Below are 20,494 nucleotides of genomic sequence, written 5' to 3' on the forward strand. Positions count from 1 at the left end.
AGTATACCTTGCTGAAAAAGAATATGTGCATATCTTACACTAGTGGGAGCTAGCTGCTGATTGGTGCCTGCACACATTTGTCTTTTGTGATTGGCTAACTAGATGTGTTCATCTTGCTGCCAGTAGTGCAATGCTGTTTCTTCACCAAAGAATAACAAGAGAATGAAGCAAATTTGACAATAGAAGTAAATTGGAAAATTCTTTGTAATTGTATGTTCTATCCAAATCATGAAAGAAATTTTTGTGTTTCCTCTCCCTTTTAAGTAACTTTCTAATTTAGTCCTATTATCAATTTTTCTTCGTTGTTTTGGTATCTTTATTTGAAAAAGCTTGAATGTTAGCAAAGGAGCCGCCGGTCCATTTTTGGTTCAGAACCTGGATAGCACTTGCTGATTGGTGGCTACATTTAGCCACCAATCATTAAGCGTTACCCAGGTTCTGAACCAAAGATGGGCCAGCTCACAAGCTTACATTCCATCTTTTTCAAATAAAGATACCAAGAGAATGAAGAAAAATTGATAATAGGAGTAAATTAGAAAGTTGCTTAAAATTGCATCTGAATCTTGAAATAAATAAACTGGGTTCAGTATCCATTTGCACTTCCTATTTTGTATTTGAATTTGTATACAGCAGTGTATTTAGTATTGTGATTTTACAAATATTGATTATGCTTTTACAGTTTCTGTGTAACTTTAACAACTTAGGATCATACTTTTTATGTTTATGTGTATCCTTTACAATTATATTGCACTTTTGTATTTCTTCTTTTAAAATAAGACTGAAAAACTGACCGCTTCTGTTTCCCAGAGGGCTTCATTACTTGCCCGATAAACAAAGATTCTCTAGTTTGGAGAGAAATTATAGTGCAGACTTCACAGGGGCTAAACTCTATAAGAAAACAGTGTAACTTGGACGTTCCAGAGAGATGCCTTCCTTAGAAAGTAATGAAACTCTCTGGGATACAGAATTTCACATGAGAGAGAAGGTAACTGGAAAATGTGCAAATGGAAAAATAGATGCGCCTAGTGATAAAGATACCTAATCTGCTGTTCTCAGAATAACCCCTCCAGTTAAACTATAAATTACAAATGCAAACAAATAGATAAAAGCGCTAACTAAAAGCTGCAAATTGGGATCACAGAGGATGTATAAAACAATTTTAATTAAAACAGATAAGTATCATATAATAATAAAAGTATGCATATTGGGTTGTCTCCCAAGCAGAAATATACAGCTAATATCTATTGAATAATCTGGCCTAGGTAATTACCTAAATGTACAGCTCTAATAAGTGCTAGTGCAACACATGAGAAATAGTAAAACAAAGCAACCTAAATATCAAAGTGAGATGGTATATATTCCACTATGATATAAACACAGTCACTGTATGTCCTGTGGTTGTAATGGAAAGATATCACTCTATCTCCAATAGGACAATAGGTTTATTACCTTGTGAGCTATCGTCCAATAGATTTATTACCTTGTGAGCTATCGTCCTGGCAGAGAGAAGGTAACTGGAAAACACATGGGGCTGGTATAAAGGCTCAGTTTGCATCAATAATAATTTAAAGTGATGGTAAACTCTCCTTTTTATAAATCAGATCTGGAATGTTAGTGATATTTTAGATGGAGTTTGATTCAACAGTTGTAACGAATATGCGCTAAAACTTACTTTTTAATATAGATATGAAATTCAAATACCCTGCGCTCTGCCGCCCACTTCAAAAGTAAATTTGTCTGTGAGCGAATTGTTGTCCAATCAGCAGTATAGCTACAACAAAAGTGCCATATGGGGAGAGCGCTGATTGGACAACAGTTCAAACTGTTATCTCACAGAAAAATTGGCTTTTGAAGTGGGCGGTAGAGCGCAGGGAATTTGAGGTAAACGGTATATTAATATAACAGTGTTGGTTATGCAAAACTGGGGAACGGGTAATAAAGGGGTTATCTATCTATCTTATTAAACAATAAAGCTTTTCAAGTAGACTGTCCCTTTTTTAAAATGTTTACCACATTTCACAAGACTTTGTAAGAGAGCTTCAGGCATACCCTGGGAACTCCCCATTTCAGCCCAGGGAACACCCCCTGTGCCTCCCACTTTCTGAAGCTGTCTTTTTTTTTTTTTTTTTTTTTTTTTTTTTAATACAATAGAGAAAATACCAAGTGCAATGTAAGTTGTAAAAGATACACAGAAATAAAGATACACAAAGTATAATCCTAATTTGACAATGTAACACAGAAACTGCTGGATCTAACTATAAATCTAAATGTATTAAAGTACAAAATAGAAAGTGTAAATGCAATAATACTGAAGGGACCCAATCTGAAGTGTAAAGTAATATAAAATACAATGCACAAAGTGTAAGTGTAACAAAACTCTCTCATATCATGCAGTTCTATATTGCTTTGGGCTTGTCTCTCCTTCCGATACATACATACATACATACATACATACATGAGAGATATCTCGCAGTGTTGGAGAGTTCTGCCCTTTTTCTTTGATCATTTGGTGAGTTCAGCCTTTGTGAAGTCTGCACTACAATTTCTGTCCAAGCAGGATAATCTTTGATCATCAAGCCCTTAGACTTATATATATTCAAAAGCCAGACAAAAGAAGTTATATAGGAAATTAGGCTTCTGCCTCAAAAAAATTAAATTAATCACTCTTTTCAAAAGAAAATGTTAAATAATTTTGTTAACAGTAACATTCTGATGCAAAAATCATTCATTCTTAAAGGGATATGAAACCCAATTTTTTTTCTGTCATGATTTAGAAAGAGCATTTCATTTTAAACAACTTTCTAATTTACTTCTATTATCTAATTTGCTTCATTCTCTTGATATCCTTTGCTGAAATGCATATCTAGATAGGCTCAGTAGCTTCTGATTGGTGGCTGCATATACAGGGAGTGCAGAATTATTAGGCAAGTTGTATTTTTGAGGATTAATTTTATTATTGAACAACAACCATGTTCTCAATAAACCCAAAAAACTCATTAATATCAAAGCTGAATATTTTTGGAAGTAGTTTTTAGTTTGTTTTTAGTTTTAGCTATTTTAGGGGGATATCTGTGTGTGCAGGTGACTATTACTGTGCATAATTATTAGGCAACTTAACAAAAAACAAATATATACCCATTTCAATTATTTATTTTTACCAGTGAAACCAATATAACATCTCAACATTCACAAATATACATTTCTGACATTCAAAAACAAAACAAAAACAAATCAGTGACCAATATAGCCACCTTTCTTTGCAAGGACACTCAAAAGCCTGCCATCCATGGATTCTGTCAGTGTTTTGATCTGTTCACCATCAACATTGCGTGCAGCAGCAACCACAGCCTCCCAGACACTGTTCAGAGAGGTGTACTGTTTTACCTCCTTGTAAATCTCACATTTGATGATGGACCACAGGTTCTCAATGGGGTTCAGATCAGGTGAACAAGGAGGCCATGTCATTAGATTTTCTTCTTTTATACCCTTTCTTGCCAGCCACGCTGTGGAGTACTTGGACGCGTGTGATGGAGCATTGTCCTGCATGAAAATCATGTTTTTCTTGAAGGATGCAGACTTCTTCCTGTACCACTGCTTGAAGAAGGTGTCTTCCAGAAACTGGCAGTAGGACTGGGAGTTGAGCTTGACTCCATCCTCAACCCGAAAAGGACCCACAAGCTCATCTTTGATGATACCAGCCCAAACCAGTACACCACCTCCACCTTGCTGGCGTCTGAGTCGGACTGGAGCTCTCTGCCCTTTACCAATCCAACCACGGGCCCATCCATCTGGCCCATTAAGACTCACTCTAATTTCATCAGTCCATAAAACCTTAGAAAAATCAGTCTTGAGATATTTCTTGGCCCAGTCTTGACATTTCAGCTTGTGTGTCTTGTTCAGTGGTGGTCGTCTTTCAGCCTTTCTTACCTTGGCCATGTCTCTGAGTATTGCACACCTTGTGCTTTTGGGCACTCCAGTGATGTTGCAGCTCTGAAATATGGCGAAACTGGTGGCAAGTGGCATCTTGGCAGCTGCACGCTTGACTTTTCTCAGTTCATGGGCAGTTATTTTGTGCCTTGGTTTTTCCACACGCTTCTTGTGACCCTGTTGACTATTTTGAATGAAATGCTTGATTGTTCGATGATCACGCTTCAGAAGCTTTGCAATTTTAAGAGTGCTGCATCCCTCTGCAAGATATCTCACTATTTTTGACTTTTCTGAGCCTGTCAAGTCCTTCTTTTGACCCATTTTGCCAAAGGAAAGGAAGTTGCCTAATAATTATGCACACCTGATATAGGGTGTTGATGTCATTAGACCACACCCCTTCTCATTACAGAGATGCACATCACCTAATATGCTTAATTGGTAGTAGGCTTTCGAGCCTATACAGCTTGGAGTAAGACAACATGCATAAAGTGGATGATTTGGTCAAAATACTCATTTGCCTAATAATTCTGCACTCCCTGTAGATGCCTCGTGTGATTGGCTCACCCATGTGCATTGCTATTTCTTCAACAAAGGATATCTAAAGAATTAAGCAAACTAGATAATATAAGTAAAATGGGATGTTTTTTAAAATTATATTCTCTACCTGAATCATGAAAGAAACATTGTGGGTTTAGTGTCCCTTTAAGAGCATGCACCTTTTTGCAAAACGTACCCTAGCTAACTATGTGTTTAATTCCCACAAAGGGGTTAAACTTACAGGTAAAGTAATGTTCAGTAATTGCAAGCATTGGCTTACTGCTTTGTTCTGCTGTGAAGCTGCAATCAGTATTTGCACGACCTGTTTAATGCTCATGTGCGTGTTACTTTTAGTGAAGCTTTACCTATGCATTTACTTCATTTTGCTGCAGTTAAACAGAGATTAAACACTAATTGCATTTTATATACCTACCTCTAATTATAGGTGCCACCATTTTGGAACTTTGGTTTCATTGCAGTTATTGAAGGAGTTGCTGCACATGTGCAAACACATCAGCAAAGGAATGGAGTGAAAGCTAGATTTCAACATAGCAGGTCCCATGACTAGAATAGCCTTAATTCTGCCATTATAAAATGTATTTTGTGTTTAATGCCTCTTTAAACATGTAGTTAGTTAGGGTCCGATTTGCTAGTTTGCAAGTTATATGCACAAATCATTTTTGCATCAGAATGTTAGAATGTGTATGTACCTACTATATAATGAAAGCTACTACTATAATGCAAACTACTAGCATATCATGTCATCAAGTGATAGATGTATTTCTCCCCTTCACCTCTTTTTCTCACAAGTTCTTTCTCATTCCGTCTCTTGTTCAGGCCACTCAACAGTTCCTGCAGGAGATGAATTCCTGGACATCCTCTCACTCTGTGTCCCCCCTCTCCTGGGATGTTGCTGTGAAGTTCCTGATGGCAAGAAAGTTTGATGTAGTTCGAGCAATTGAATTGTTCCACTCATACAGAGTGAGCTATTTGTACACTTATTGTCAAGCTAAACATACAATTTATTTGTTACATAGTAATTTCTTTCTGTGTCATACATACATATCTTCCTTCTTTGTTAAGTTACTTTGCCTAGTCAGATACACTGTATTCCCTCTATATAACATACTCTGTATACATTATATCCACCTCTACCTCCAGTTTGTAACTTATCTTGCCCTTTTTTTTTTTTTAATAATAAGCATTTTCTCTTATATTGTATCTCTCTCTGCATATGACATGATCTCCCTCTTTAACCCCTTAAGGACCACAGGACTTTTCCATTTTCTGACCGTTTGGGACCAAGGCTATTTTTACATTTCTGCTGTGTTTGTGTTTAGCTGTAATTTTCCTCTTACTCATTTACTGTACCCACACATATTATATACAGTTTTTCTCGCCATTAAATTGTCTTTCTGAAGATACCATTATTTTCATCATATCCTAATACTACTATAAAAAAAAGTATAAAATATGATGGAAAAAAACACACTTTTTTTAACTCTGACCCCCAAAATCTGTTATACATTTACAACCACCAAAAAACACTCATGCTAAATAGTTTCTAAATTTTGTCCTGAGTTTAGAAATACCCAATGTTTACATGTTCTTTGCTTTTTTTGCAAGTTATAGGGCAATAAATACAAGTAACACTTTGCTATTTCCAAACCACTTTTTTTCATAATTAGCGATCGTTACATTGGAACACTGATATCTGTCAGGAATCCCTGAATATCCCATGACATCTATTTTTTTTTTTAGAAGACAACCCAAAGTATTGATCTATTGGCCTATTTTGCTATATTTCATGCTACCATTTTACCGCCAAATGCGATCAAATAAAAAAAATCTTTCACTTTTTCACAATTTGAGGTCTCTCACTGAAATGATTTACAAACAGTTTGTGCAATAAATGCTTCTCTGGGATCCCCTTTGTTCAGAAATACTTATTTTCAGAAATTGATTTTATATCGCTTTGGCGTTGCTTTATGGTAATTAGAAGGCCGCTAAGTGCTGCTGCGCACCACACGTGTATTATGCCCAGCAGTGAAGGGGTTAATTAGTTAGCTTGTAGGGTTAATTTTAGCTTTAGAGTAGAGATCAGCCTCCCACCTGACGCATCCCACCCCCTGATCCCTCCCAAACAGCTCTCTTCCCTCCCCCACCCCACAATTGTCCCCGCCATCTTAAGTACTGGCAGAATGTCTGCCAGTACTAAAATAAAAGGTATCCCTTTTTTTTTCTTTAAAAACCTAACATTCTTTTGTGTAGAATCCCCCCCCCCACCCAAACAGCTCGCTAACCCTCCCCCTCTACTTTATTGTGCACCATCTTGGGTACTAACAGCTGTCTGCCAGTACCCAGTTTGCCATAAAATGTTTATTTTTTTATTTTTAATGGTTTTCTGTAGTGTAGCTGCCCCCCCTCAATAGCCAACCCCCCTCCTCTCTCCCACCTTATCCTCAGCTAAATAAAATTGTACCATTTCCACCCGCCCCCGTGCTTGCGCACTCCCGGCACCCCGCACTTGAACCCGCCCACCTGCAACGAACTTCCCCCATCTATGGCCGCCCACCCGCCTCCCTGCAACGTCTCCCACCCACCAACGATCTGACCATCGATGTCCGATGCAGAGAGTGTATTTAATAGATGCCTTGGCCATAAAATGGGGTTTCTTGTGTTTCCCTCACGTTCTATATAAGCGTCATCCATACTAATGAATACTGCTCTTTATACAAGCCTGATACCAGATAAATTGCCCAATGGGTGGCTTCATTTAAAAAAGTTTGGACTGCTTATAGTGGATATCACTTTTTTTGTGAACTTACAGAGTGTCTACATCTTCAGTTTCCTGTTTTGTTTGGGATATCTTTTCGGCATGGATGCAGTCACATGACATTTCTTTCTATTCTGTTGTTAAACATAAGTCTTGAAAAGAAGCATTATTTTCCAGTATACCTATATTAGCAAATATGCTTCTATTAAAGATTGCCCGTGTGCATTGAGAATATGTATATTTGCACCATGCACCTGCATTCAAACATCAGCTACTCAGAGAGCATATATTGTCAGCAGTGACTCAATTTGCACAATCACTGACTAATATGACACAGTTGGGTCACTAAACAGGTACAGTGTTTAAATAAGAATGTATAAGGCATATATAAATATGCTTCCTGCACAGTAAAAGCTATTCATAACATTGGAATACATGTTATTGCTATTTCTTTCATGTAATTGGCAAGAGTCCATGAGATAGTGACATATGGGATATACAATCCTACCAGGAGGGGCAAAGTTTCCCAAACCTCAAAATGCCTATAAATACACCCCTCACCACACCCACAATTCAGTTTTACAAACTTTGGAGGTGGTGAAGTAAAGTTTGTGCTAAGATTTCTACGTTGATAGGCACTTCTCAGCATTTTGAAGCCCGATTCCTCTCAGAGTACAGCGAATGTCAGAGGGATGTGAAGGGAGTATCACCTATTGAATGCAATGGTTTTCCTCACGGGAGATCTATTTCATAGGTTCTCTGTTATCAGTCGTAGAGATTCATCTCCTACCTCCCTTTTCAGATCGACGATATACTCTCATATACCATTACCTCTACTGATAACTGTTTCAGTATTAGTTTGGCTATCTGCTATATGTGGATGGCTGTCTTTCGGTAAGTATGTTTTTTATTGCTTAAGACACCCCAGCTATGGTTTGGCACTTTATCCATTTATATAAAGTTCTAAATATATGTATTGTACTTACATGAACCTGACTCATGGCAAATATATTTCCTTTTGCAGACTGTCAGTTTCATATTTTGGGAATATAAAAATATTAAGAAATATTTTTCTTACTTGGGGTTTAGTCTTTTTTCAAATTGACTACATTTTGTCTTGAAAATTGCGGGCAGTACTAGGCCCGCGGGTGTGCCAAATGCTAGACTTTATTGCGTTATTTTTGGTGCAAGAATTTTTTGGCGTGAAAAGTACGTCCGTTGACGCAAGTTTGTTATTTCCGGATATTGTTGGCACCAAAAAATTTTCATTTACGTTTTGCATCATACTTGGCGCCAAATTTTTCATTAATTTAATACCCATTTGCTGTTTGCCTCTTGCCTTTTTCTATGTAAGAGGGCTATGCTATTTGCATTTTTTCCCATTCCTGAAACTGTCATATAAGGAAATTGATAATTTTGCTTTTTCTTTTACATTTTTGCAAGATGTCTCAATCTGATCCTGCCTCAGAAGTATCTGTTGGAACTTTGTTGCCTGACATCGGTACTACCAAAGCTAAGTGCATTTGTTGTAAGATTGTGGAAATTATATCTCCAAATGTCATTTGTAATAGTTGTCATGATAAACTTTTACATGCAGATAATGTGTCCATCAGTAATAGTACACTGGCAGTTGCAGTTCCTTCAACTTCTAATGTACATGATATACCTATGAATTTTAAAGAATTTGTTACTGATTCTATTCAGAAGGTTTTGTCTGCATTTCCACCTTCTAATAAACTTAAAAGGTCTTTTAAAACTTCTCACTCAGTTGATTAAATTTCAAATGACCGACAACCTAATGATTTATCCTCCTCTGATGAGGATCTATCTGATACAGAAGATCCTTCCTCAGATATTGACACTGACAAATCTACTTATTTATTTAAAATGGAGTATATTCGTTCTTTATTAAAAGAAGTGTTAATTACTTTCGATATTGAGGAAACCAGTCCACTTGACGTTAAGTCTAGTTAACGTTTAAATGCTGTTTTTAAACCTCCTGTGGTTACTCCAGAGGTTTTTCCTATTCCTGATGCAATTTCTATAGAGTTTTGGGAAAAAGTCCCCAAAGTTGATGGGGCTATTTCTACTCTTGCTAAACGTACCACTATTCCTATGGATGATAGTAATTCCTTTAAGGATCCTTTAGATAGGAAGCTTGAATCTTATCTAAGGAAAGCCTATTTATATTCAGGTCATCTTCTCTTCTCTTTGGCTGATGTTGTGGCTGCATCAACTTTTTGGTTGGAAAATTTAGTGCAGCAAGAATTGGATTCTGACATATCTAGCATTGTTTGCTTACTGCAACATGCTAATCATTTTATTTGTGATGCCATTTTTGATATTATCAAAATTGATGTTAGATCCATGTCTTTAGCTATTTTAGCTAGAAGAGCTTTGTGGCTTAATTCTTGGAATGCTGCTATGACATCTAAGTCTAGATTACTATCTCTTTCTTTCCAAGGTAATAATTTATTTGGTTCTCAGTTGGATTCTATTATTTCAGCTGTTACTGGGGGAAAGGGAATTTTTCTGCCTCAGGATAAAAAACCTAAGGGTAAATCTAAGGCTTCTAACCGTTTTCGTTCCTTTTGTCAAAATAAGGAACACAAATCTAATCCTTCCCCCAAGGAATCTGTTTCCAATTGAAAGCCTTCCTCAAATTGGAATAAATCCAAGCCATTTAAACCAAAGTCAGCCCCTAAGTCCGCATGAAGGTGCGGCCCTCATTCCAGCTCAGCTGGTAGGGGGCAGATTAAGGTTTTTCAAAGATATTTGGATAAATTCTGTCCAAAATCAATGCATTCAGAGCATTGTCTCTCAAGGGTATCAAATAGGATTCAGAGTAAGACCTCCTGTGAGAAGATTTTTTTTCTCTCACGCATCCCAGCAAATCCAGTAAAAGCTCAGGCTTTCCTGAAGTGTGTTTCAGACCTGGAGTTTTCAGGGGTAATCATGCCAGTTCCATTTCAGGAACAGGGTCTGGGGTTTTATTCAAATCTATTCATTGTCCCAAAGAAGGAAAATTCATTCAGACCAGTTCTGGATCTGAAAATTTTGAATTGTTATGTAAGAGTACCAACTTTCAAGATGTTGACTATAAGAACTATTCTGCCTTTTGTTCAGCGAGGACATTATATGTCCTCAATAGAGTTGCAGGATGCATACCTTCATATTCCGATTCATCCAGAACATTATCAGTTCCCGAGATTCTCTTTTCTAGACAAGCATTACCAATTTGTTGCTCTTCCATTTGGCCTAGCAACAGTTCCAAGAATATTTTCAAAGGTTCTAGGTGCCCTACTCTCTGTAATCAGAGAACAGGGTATTGCGGTGTTTCCTTATTTGGACGATATCTTGGTACTAGCTCAGTCTTTACGTTCTGCAGAATCTCACACGAATCAACTAGTGTTGTTTCTTCGGAAACATGGTTGGAGGATCAATTTACCAAAAAGTTTCTTGATTCCTCAGACAGGGGTCACCTTTTTAGGTTTCCAGATAAATTCAGTGTCCATGACTCTGTCTCTAACAGACAAGAGACGTTTGAAATTTTTTACAGCCTGTCGGCACCTTCAGTCTCAATCATTCCCTTCAGTGGCTATGTGCATGGAAGTTTTAGGCCTCATAACTGCAGCATCGGACGTGATTCCTTTTGCTCGTTTTCACATGAGACCTCTCCAGCTTTGTATGCTGAATCAATGGTGCAGGGATTATACAAAGATATCACAATTAATATCCTTAAATCCCAATGTTCAACACCTTCTGACGTGGTGGTTAAATCTCCAGCGTTTAGTTCAAGGGGCTTCTTTTGTTCGGCCAACCCTGGACTGTGATAACTACAGATGCAAGTCTTTCAGGTTGGGGAGCTGTTTGGGGATCTCTGACAGCACAAGGGGTTTGGAAATCTCAAGAGGCGAGATTACCAATCTATATTTTAGAACTCCGTGCAATTCTCAAAGCTCTTCAGTTTTGGCCTCTGTTGAAGAGAGAACCGTTCATTTGCTTTCAGACAGACAATATCACAACTGTGGCATATGTCAATCATCAGGGTGGGACTCACAGTCCCCAAGCCATGAAAGAAGTATCGCGGATACTTGCTTGGGCGGAATCTAGTTCCTGTCTAATCTCTGCAGTGCATATCCTAGGTGTAGACAATTGGGAGGCGGATTATCTCAGCCGTCAGACTTTACATCCGGGGGAGTGGTCTCTCCATCCAGATGTGTTTTCTCAGATTGTTCAGATGTGGGGTCTTCCAGAAATAGATCTGATGACCTCTCATCTAAACAAGAAAATTTCCAGATACCTGTCCAGGTCCAGGGATGTTCAGGCGGAAGCAGTGGATGCGCTGACACTTCCATGGTGTTATCAACCTGCTTACATCTTTCCGCCTCTAGTTCTTCTTCCAAGAGTGATCTCCAAAATCATCATGGAACAATCGTTTGTGTTGCTGGTGGTTCCAGCATGGCCACACAGGTTTTGGTATGCGGATCTTGTTCGGATGTCCAGTTGCCAACCTTGGCCACTTCCGTTAAGGCCGGACCTACTGTCTCAAGGTCCATTTTTCCATCAGGATCTCAAATCATTAAATTTGAAGGTATGGAAATTGAACGCTTAGTGCTAAGTCATAGAGGTTTCTCTGACTCAGTGATTAATGCTGTCTCAAGGTCCATTTTTCCATCAGGATCTCAAATCATTAAATTTGAAGGTATGGAAATTGAACGCTTAGTGCTAAGTCATAGAGGTTTCTCTGACTCAGTGATTAATACTATGTTACAAGCTCGTAAATCTGTCTCTAGAAAGATTTATTATCGAGTTTGGAAGACTTACATTTCATGGTGTTCTTCTCATAAATTCTCTTGGCATTCTTTTAGAATTCCGAGAGTTTTACAGTTTCTTCAGGATGGTTTGGATAAAGGTTTGTCAGCAAGTTCCTTGAAGGGACAAATCTCTGCTCTTTCTGTTTTATTTCACAGAAAGATTGCTAAACTTCCTGATATTCACTGTTTTGTACAGGCTTTAGTTCGTATTAAGCCTGTCATTAAATCAATTTCTCCTCCTTGGAGTCTTAATTTGGTTTTGAAGGCGTTACAGGCGCCTCCATTTGAATAGAATACAAGAAAGAAGAAGGCGCCAACATAGTGTGAATCTGTGTTTAAAGTTGTTCACTCCCCACACATGAATGGTACTTACGAGAAGTAAAGCACTTGAGAAGTGCTACAACGGCTTTCTGGAGCATTAACAGCTGTCCAGGTAGCTGGTCTCTCGTCCTCAAAGTGTACTCCTAGTGCTGTGTACGATCTGCAGCAATTTGCAGCTTGAACCCTTTCACCTGCTCCTTTCTCTCGCTGTGTTTGTAATAAGAGAGATGCCCAAACCAGGTGGGCTGGTAGCTATGATCGGATGTCAAGTGTTTGTTAATAAAAAACGATTCCTAAACATATATCACTCAGCCGTGATAAAGATATGGTTAAAAACAAATGTTTATTTCATAAACATATATCACAACGCGTTTCCCGGTCTACCTTGACCGCTTCCTCAGGTCCATTTGAGCCTATGCATTCTTTGGACATTAAACTACTTTCTTGGAAAGTGTTGTTCCTTTTGGCTATCTCTTCTGCTAGAAGAGTTTCTGAGCTATCTGCTCTTTCTTGTGAATCTCCTTTTCTGATTTTTCATCAGGATAAGGTGGTTTTGCGGACTTCATTTGAATTTTTCCTAAGGTTGTGAATTCTAACAACATTAGTAGAGAAATTGTTGTCCCTTCCTTGTGTCCTAATCCTAAGAATTATTTGGAAAGATCCTTACATTCTTTGGATGTGGTAAGAGCTTTAAAATATTATTATGCTGAAGCTAAGATTTCAGGAAGACTTCTAGTTATTTGTTATATTTTCGAGTCCTAGGAAAGTTCAGAAGGCTTCTGCTATTTCCTTGGCTTCTTGGTTAAAGCTTTTGATTCATTCAGCTTATTTGGAGTCAGGTAAGACCCCGCCTCAGAGAATTACAGCTCATTCTACTAGATCAGTCTCCACTTCGTGGGCTTTTAAGTATGAAGCTTCAGTTGATCAGATTTGCAAAGCAGCAACTTGGTCCTCTTTGCATACATTTACTAAATTCTACTGTTTTGATGTATTTGCTTCTTCAGAAGCAGTTTTTGGTAGAAAAGTTCTTCAGGCAGCTGTTTCAGTTTGATTCTTCTGCTGATGTTTTAAGTTTTTCTTGTCATTAAAAGAATAAACTTATAACTTGGGTTGTGGATTATTTTTTCAGCGGAAAATAGCAGTTTTTTATTTTATCCCTCCCTCTCTAGTGACTCTTGCGTGGAGTTCCACATCTTGGGTATTGATATCCCATACGTCACTAGCTCATGGACTCTTGCCAATTACATGAAAGAAAACATAATTTATGTAAGAACTTACCTTATAAATTAATTTCTTTCATATTGGCAAGAGTCCATGAGGCCCACCCTTTTTATGGTGGTTATGATTTTTTGTATAAAGCACAATTATTTCCAAATTCCTTTGTTGATACTTTTTACTCCTTTCTTTATCACCCCACTACTTGGCTATTCATTAAACTGAATTGTGGGTGTGGTGAGGGGTGTATTTATAGGCATTTTGAGATTTGGGAAACTTTGCCCCTCCTGGTAGGAATGTATATCCCATACGTCACTAGCTCATGGACTCTTGCCAATATGAAAGAAATGAATTTATCAGGTAAGTTGTTACATAAATTATGTTTTTTTGCTACTCTGTGTTGCAAAAAAAAGTTGTTTGTTTTTTTTAAATCAAAATTAATATTTTATTTCAATTTTGGGTTTTATGCACATAATGGTTTTGTAAAAGACCTCATTTCCAGTTCTCTAAATAATGTTAGATATGCAATTTGTTTTTTTAGCAGTTATTTAGATACATCTTAGGTGTAAGTCTTATGTGCCTCAATAGGATTTACTCTTGGTCCTGAAAGTTTTGATGACCTTTACCTTTCACCAATTGTAGGAGGCATCTTTCTGGCTTCTTTTTGTGTGTTAGCTCATACAGACGAGTAGCTTCATAACAGGTCTATCCAGCTGCTCTGCTTTTTTTGGTCTTCTCTTTAAATAATAGTTCTTAGCCCAGTTCCTTAAACCCACTTAAGGTGGTTTCTGAATCATATGAATCCTGATCAAAATGTGTTCTTAGAATTCAGAAAAATAGTAAATGGATTTATGCTTTTTTTTTAAAAATATTTTTATTAAGGTTTCAAAAGATAAAACGTGAACATATTATTGCAAATATTTGTAGGTGAGACACATGGTAAAGATAATGCATTAGTCAAAACAGTATCACCTCATTCTAGTATATAGAATAAAGTCTATGAAGTGCGTGTAAAGTTATGAAATCAACCTCAGTTTTACTTTGATGCTTTTTCTTCTGTTAAGTGTGATCAGTCCACGGGTCATCATTACTTCTGGGATATTACTCCTCCCCAACAGGAAGTGCAAGAGGATTCACCCAGCAGAGCTGCATATAGCTCCTCCCCTCTACGTCACTCCCAGTCATTCTCTTGCACCCAACGACTAGATAGGATGTGTGAGAGGACTATGGTGATTATACTTAGTTTTATATCTTCAATCAAAAGTTTGTTATTTTAAAATAGCACCGGAGTGTGTTATTATCTCTCTGGCAGAGTTTGAAGAAGAACCTACCAGAGTTTTTGTTATGATTTTAGCCGGAGTAGTTAAGATCATATTGCTGTTTCTCGGCCATCTGAGGAGAGGTAAACTTCAGATCAGGGGACAGCGGGCAGATGAATCTGCATAGAGGTATGTAGCAGTTTTTATTTTCTGACAATGGAATTGATGAGAAAATCCTGCCATACCGATATAATGTCATGTATGTATACTTTACACTTCAGTATTCTGGGGAATGGTACTTCACTAGAATTACACTGTAAGAAATACATAAAGCTGTTTAATAACTAGAGATTATGTTTAACGTTTTTGCTGGAATGTAAAATCGTTTTCATTTACTGAGGTACTGAGTGAATAAATGTTTGGGCACTATTTTTCCACTTGGCAGTTGCTTAATCTGTTTTTCTGACAGTTTCTGTTCTCCCTCACTGCTGTGTGTGAGGGGGAGGGGCCGTTTTTTTGGCGCTTTTACTGCATCAAATATTTCAGTCAGCAACTCATTGTATTCCCTGCATGATCCGGTTCATCTCTACAGAGCTCAGGGGTCTTCAAAACTTATTTTGAGGGAGGTAATTTCTCTCAGCAGAGCTGTGAGAATTATAGTTTGACTGAGATAAAAAACGTTTATTCTGTAATTTGTTTCCTGCTTTCAGAATTTGTTATCTTTGCTAATGGGATTAAACCTTTGCTAAAGTTGTGTTGTTTACAAGGATTGAGGCTATAACTGTTTCAATTTATTAATTTTCAACTGTCATAGATCTTCTGTGCTTCTTAAAGGCACAGTACGTTTTAATATTATTCTAATTGAATTGTATTTCCAAGTTGCAAGTTTATTTGCTAGTGTGTTAAACATGTCTGATTCAGAGGATGATACCTGTGTCATTTGTTGCAATGCCAAAGTGGAGCCCAATAGAAATTTATGTACTAACTGTATTGATGCTACTTTAAATAAAAGTCAATCTGTACAAATTGAACAAATTTCACCAAACAACGAGGGGAGAGTTATGCCGACTAACTCGCCTCACGTGTCAGTACCTACATCTCCCGCTCAGAGGGAGGTGCGTGATATTGTAGCGCCGAGTACATCTGGGCGGCCATTACAAATCACATTACAGGATATGGCTACTGTTATGACTGAGGTTTTGGCTAAATTACCAGAACTAAGAGGTAAGCGTGATCACTCTGGGGTGAGAACAGAGTGCGCTGATAATATTAGGGCCATGTCAGACACTGCGTCACAGGTGGCAGAACATGAGGACGGAGAACTTCATTCTGTGGGTGACGGTTCTGATCCAAACAGACTGGATTCAGATATTTCAAATGTTAAATTTAAACTGGAAAACCTCCGTGTATTACTAGGGGAGGTGTTAGCGGCTCTGAATGATTGTAACACAGTTGCAATACCAGAGAAAATGTGTAGGTTGGATAAATATTTTGCGGTACCGACGAGTACTGAGGTTTTTCCTATACCTAAGAGACTTACTGAAATTGTTACTAAGGAGTGGGATAGACCCGGTGTGCCGTTCTCACCCCCTCCGATATTTAGAAAAATGTTTCCAATAGACGCCACCACAAGGGACTTATGGCAAACGGTCCCTAAGGTGGAGGGAGCAGTTTCTACCTTAGCTAAGCGTACCACTATCCCGGTGGAGGATAGCTGTGCTTTTTCAGATCCAATGGATAAAAAGTTAGAGGGTTACCTTAAGAAAATGTTTGTTCAACAAGGTTTTATATTGCAACCCCTTGCATGCATTGCGCCGATCACGGCTGCAGCGGCATTCTGGATTGAGTCTCTGGAAGAGAACATTGGTTCAGCTACTCTGGACGACATTACGGACAGGCTTAGAGTCCTTAAACTAGCTAATTCATTCATTTCGGAGGCCGTAGTACATCTTACTAAACTTACGGCGAAGAATTCAGGATTCGCCATTCAGGCACGCAGGGCGCTGTGGCTAAAATCCTGGTCAGCTGATGTTACTTCTAAGTCTAAATTGCTTAATATACCTTTCAAAGGGCAGACCTTATTCGGGCCCGGGTTGAAAGAGATTATCGCTGACATTACAGGAGGTAAAGGCCATGCCCTGCCTCAGGACAAAGCCAAAGCCAAGACTAGACAGTCTAATTTTCGTTCCTTTCGTAATTTCAAAGCTGGAGCAGCATCAACTTCCTCTGCACCAAAACAGGAAGGAGCTGTTGCTCGCTACAGACAAGGCTGGAAACCTAACCAGTCCTGGAACAAGGGCAAGCAGACTAGGAAACCTGCTGCTGCCCCTAAGACAGCATGAATTGAGGGCCCCCGATCCGGGATCGGATCTAGTGGGGGGCAGACTTTCTCTCTTCGCCCAGGCTTGGGCAAGAGATGTTCAGGATCCCTGGGCGCTAGAGATAATATCTCAGGGATACCTTCTGGACTTCAAATACTCTCCTCCAAGAGAGAGATTTCATCTGTCAAGATTGTCAACAATCCAGACAAAGAAAGAGGCGTTTCTACGCTGCGTACAAGAGCTCTTGTTAATGGGAGTAATCCATCCAGTTCCACGATCGGAACAGGGACAGGGGTTTTACTCAAATCTGTTTGTGGTTCCCAAAAAAGAGGGAACTTTCAGACCAATCCTGGACTTAAAGATCCTAAACAAATTCCTAAGAGTTCCATCGTTCAAGATGGAGACTATTCGGACAATTTTACCTATGATCCAAGAGGGTCAGTACATGACCACTGTAGATTTAAAAGATACTTACCTTCACATACCGATTCACAAAGATCATTATCGGTACCTAAGGTTTGCCTTCCTAGACAGGCATTACCAGTTTGTGGCTCTTCCATTCGGATTGGCTACAGCTCCAAGAATCTTCACAAAGGTTCTGGGTGCTCTTCTGGCGGTACTAAGACCGCAGGGAATCTCGGTAGCTCCATACCTAGACGACATTCTGATACAAGCTTCAAGCTTTCAAACTGCCAAGTCTCATACAGAGTTAGTGCTGGCATTTCTAAGTTCACATGGATGGAAGGTGAACGAAAAGAAAAGTTCACTCGTTCCACTCACAAGAGTTCCCTTCCTGGGGACTCTTATAGATTCTGTAGAAATGAAGATTTACCTGACAGAGGACAGGCTAACAAGACTTCAAAGTGCTTGCCGCACCCTTCATTCCATTCAACACCCGTCAGTGGCTCAATGCATGGAGGGAATCGGCTTAATGGTAGCGGCAATGGACATAGTACCCTTTGCACGCTTACACCTCAGACCACTGCAACTGTGCATGCTAAGTCAGTGGAATGGGGATTACTCAGACTTATCCCCTTCTCTGAATCTGGATCAAGAGACCAGAAATTCTCTTCTATGGTGGCTTTCTCTGCCACATCTGTCCAGGGGGATGCCATTCAGCAGACCAGACTGGACAATTGTAACAACAGACGCCAGCCTTCTAGGTTGGGGTGCCGTCTGGAATTCTCTGAAGGCTCAGGGACAATGGAGTCAGGAGGAGAGTCTCCTGCCAATAAACATTCTGGAATTGAGAGCAGTTCTCAATGCCCTCCTGGCTTGGCCCCAGTTGACAACTCGGGGGTTCATCAGGTTTCAGTCGGACAACATCACGACTGTAGCTTACATCAACCATCAGGGAGGGACAAGAAGCTCCCTAGCTATGATGGAAGTATCAAAGATAATTCTCTGGGCAGAGTCTCACTCTTGCCACCTGTCAGCAATCCACATCCCGGGAGTGGAGAACTGGGAGGCGGATTTCTTAAGTCGTCAGACTTTTCATCCGGGGGAGTGGGAACTTCATCCGGAGGTCTTTGCCCAAATACTTCGACGTTGGGGCAAACCAGAGATAGATCTCATGGCGTCTCGACAGAACGCCAAGCTTCCTCGTTACGGGTCCAGATCCAGGGATCCAGGAGCAGTCCTGATAGATGCTCTGACAGCACCTTGGGACTTCAGGATGGCTTACGTGTTTCCACCCTTCCCGTTGCTTCCGCGATTGATTGCCAGAATCAAACAAGAGAGAGCATCAGTGATTCTAATAGCACCTGCGTGGCCACGCAGGACTTGGTATGCAGACCTGGTGGACATGTCATCCTGTCCACCTTGGTCTCTACCTCTGAAACAGGACCTTCTGATACAGGGTCCCTTCAAACATCAAAATCTAACTTCTCTGAAGCTGACTGCTTGGAAATTGAACGCTTGATTTTATCAAGACGTGGGTTTTCTGAGTCAGTTATTGATACCTTAATACAGGCTAGGAAACCTGTTACCAGAAGGATTTACCATAAGATATGGCGTAAATACCTATATTGGTGTGAATCCAAAGGTTACTCTTGGAGTAAGGTTAGGATTCCTAGGATATTGTCTTTTCTACAAGAAGGTTTAGAAAAGGGTTTATCTGCTAGTTCATTAAAGGGACAGATCTCAGCTCTGTCCATTCTGTTACACAAACGTCTGTCAGAAGTTCCTGACGTCCAGGCTTTTTGTCAGGCTTTGACCAGGATTAAGCCTGTGTTTAAAACTGTTGCTCCACCATGGAGTCTAAACCTTGTTCTTAATGTTTTTCAGGGCGTTCCGTTTGAACCCCTTCATTCCATTGATATAAAGTTGTTATCTTGGAAAGTTCTATTTTTAATGGCTATTTCCTCGGCTCGAAGAGTCTCTGAATTATCAGCCTTACATTGTGATTCTCCTTATTTGATTTTTCATTCGGATAAGGTAGTCCTGCGTACTAAACCTGGGTTCTTACCTAAGGTAGTTACTAACAGGAATATCAATCAAGAGATTGTTGTTCCTTCTTTATGCCCAAATCCTTCTTCAAAGAAGGAACGTCTACTGCACAACCTGGATGTAGTCCGTGCTCTAAAATTTTACTTACAGGCAGAGGAGAGGTCAAAAAGCTTCCGCTACCTCTCTTTCTTTTTGGCTTCGTAGCATAATTCGTTTAGCTTATGAGACTGCTGGACAGCAGCCTCCTGAAAGAATTACAGCTCATTCTACTAGAGCTGTGGCTTCCACTTGGGCCTTCAAGAATGAGGCCTCTGTTGAACAGATTTGCAAGGCTGCAACTTGGTCTTCGCTTCATACTTTTTCCAAATTTTACAAATTTGACACTTTTGCTTCATCGGAGGCTATTTTTGGGAGAAAGGTTCTTCAGGCAGTGGTTCCTTCTGTATAAAGAGCCTGCCTATCCCTCCCGTCATCCGTGTACTTTTGCTTTGGTATTGGTATCCCAGAAGTAATGATGACCCGTGGACTGATCACACTTAACAGAAGAAAACATAATTTATGCTTACCTGATAAATTCCTTTCTTCTGTAGTGTGATCAGTCCACGGCCCGCCCTGTTTTTAAGGCAGGTAAATATTTTTTAATTTATACTCCAGTCACCACTTCACCCTTGGCTTTTCCTTTCTCGTTGGTCCTTGGTCGAATGACTGGGAGTGACGTAGAGGGGAGGAGCTATATGCAGCTCTGCTGGGTGAATCCTCTTGCACTTCCTGTTGGGGAGGAGTAATATCCCAGAAGTAATGATGACCCGTGGACTGATCACACTACAGAAGAAAGGAATTTATCAGGTAAGCATAAATTATGTTTTTTCTTTT

At 39.3% G+C, this 20,494-nt stretch overlaps 1 protein-coding gene across 1 annotated transcript in view; it reads left to right on the forward strand.

Moving 5' to 3' along the window:
* The window catches only part of PTPN9 (protein tyrosine phosphatase non-receptor type 9), a 190,140-nt gene that overhangs the window by 9,877 nt on the left and 159,769 nt on the right, over nucleotides 1-20,494 (forward strand). Inside the window, exon 2 of the mRNA XM_053717345.1 lies at nucleotides 5,302-5,445. Within this exon, the coding sequence (XP_053573320.1) occupies nucleotides 5,302-5,445 (144 nt within the window). The remainder of the gene's footprint in view (nucleotides 1-5,301; nucleotides 5,446-20,494) is intronic.

This window comes from Bombina bombina, chromosome 6, assembly GCF_027579735.1.
Source record: "Bombina bombina isolate aBomBom1 chromosome 6, aBomBom1.pri, whole genome shotgun sequence".
NCBI classification, from domain to species: Eukaryota; Metazoa; Chordata; class Amphibia; order Anura; family Bombinatoridae; genus Bombina; species Bombina bombina.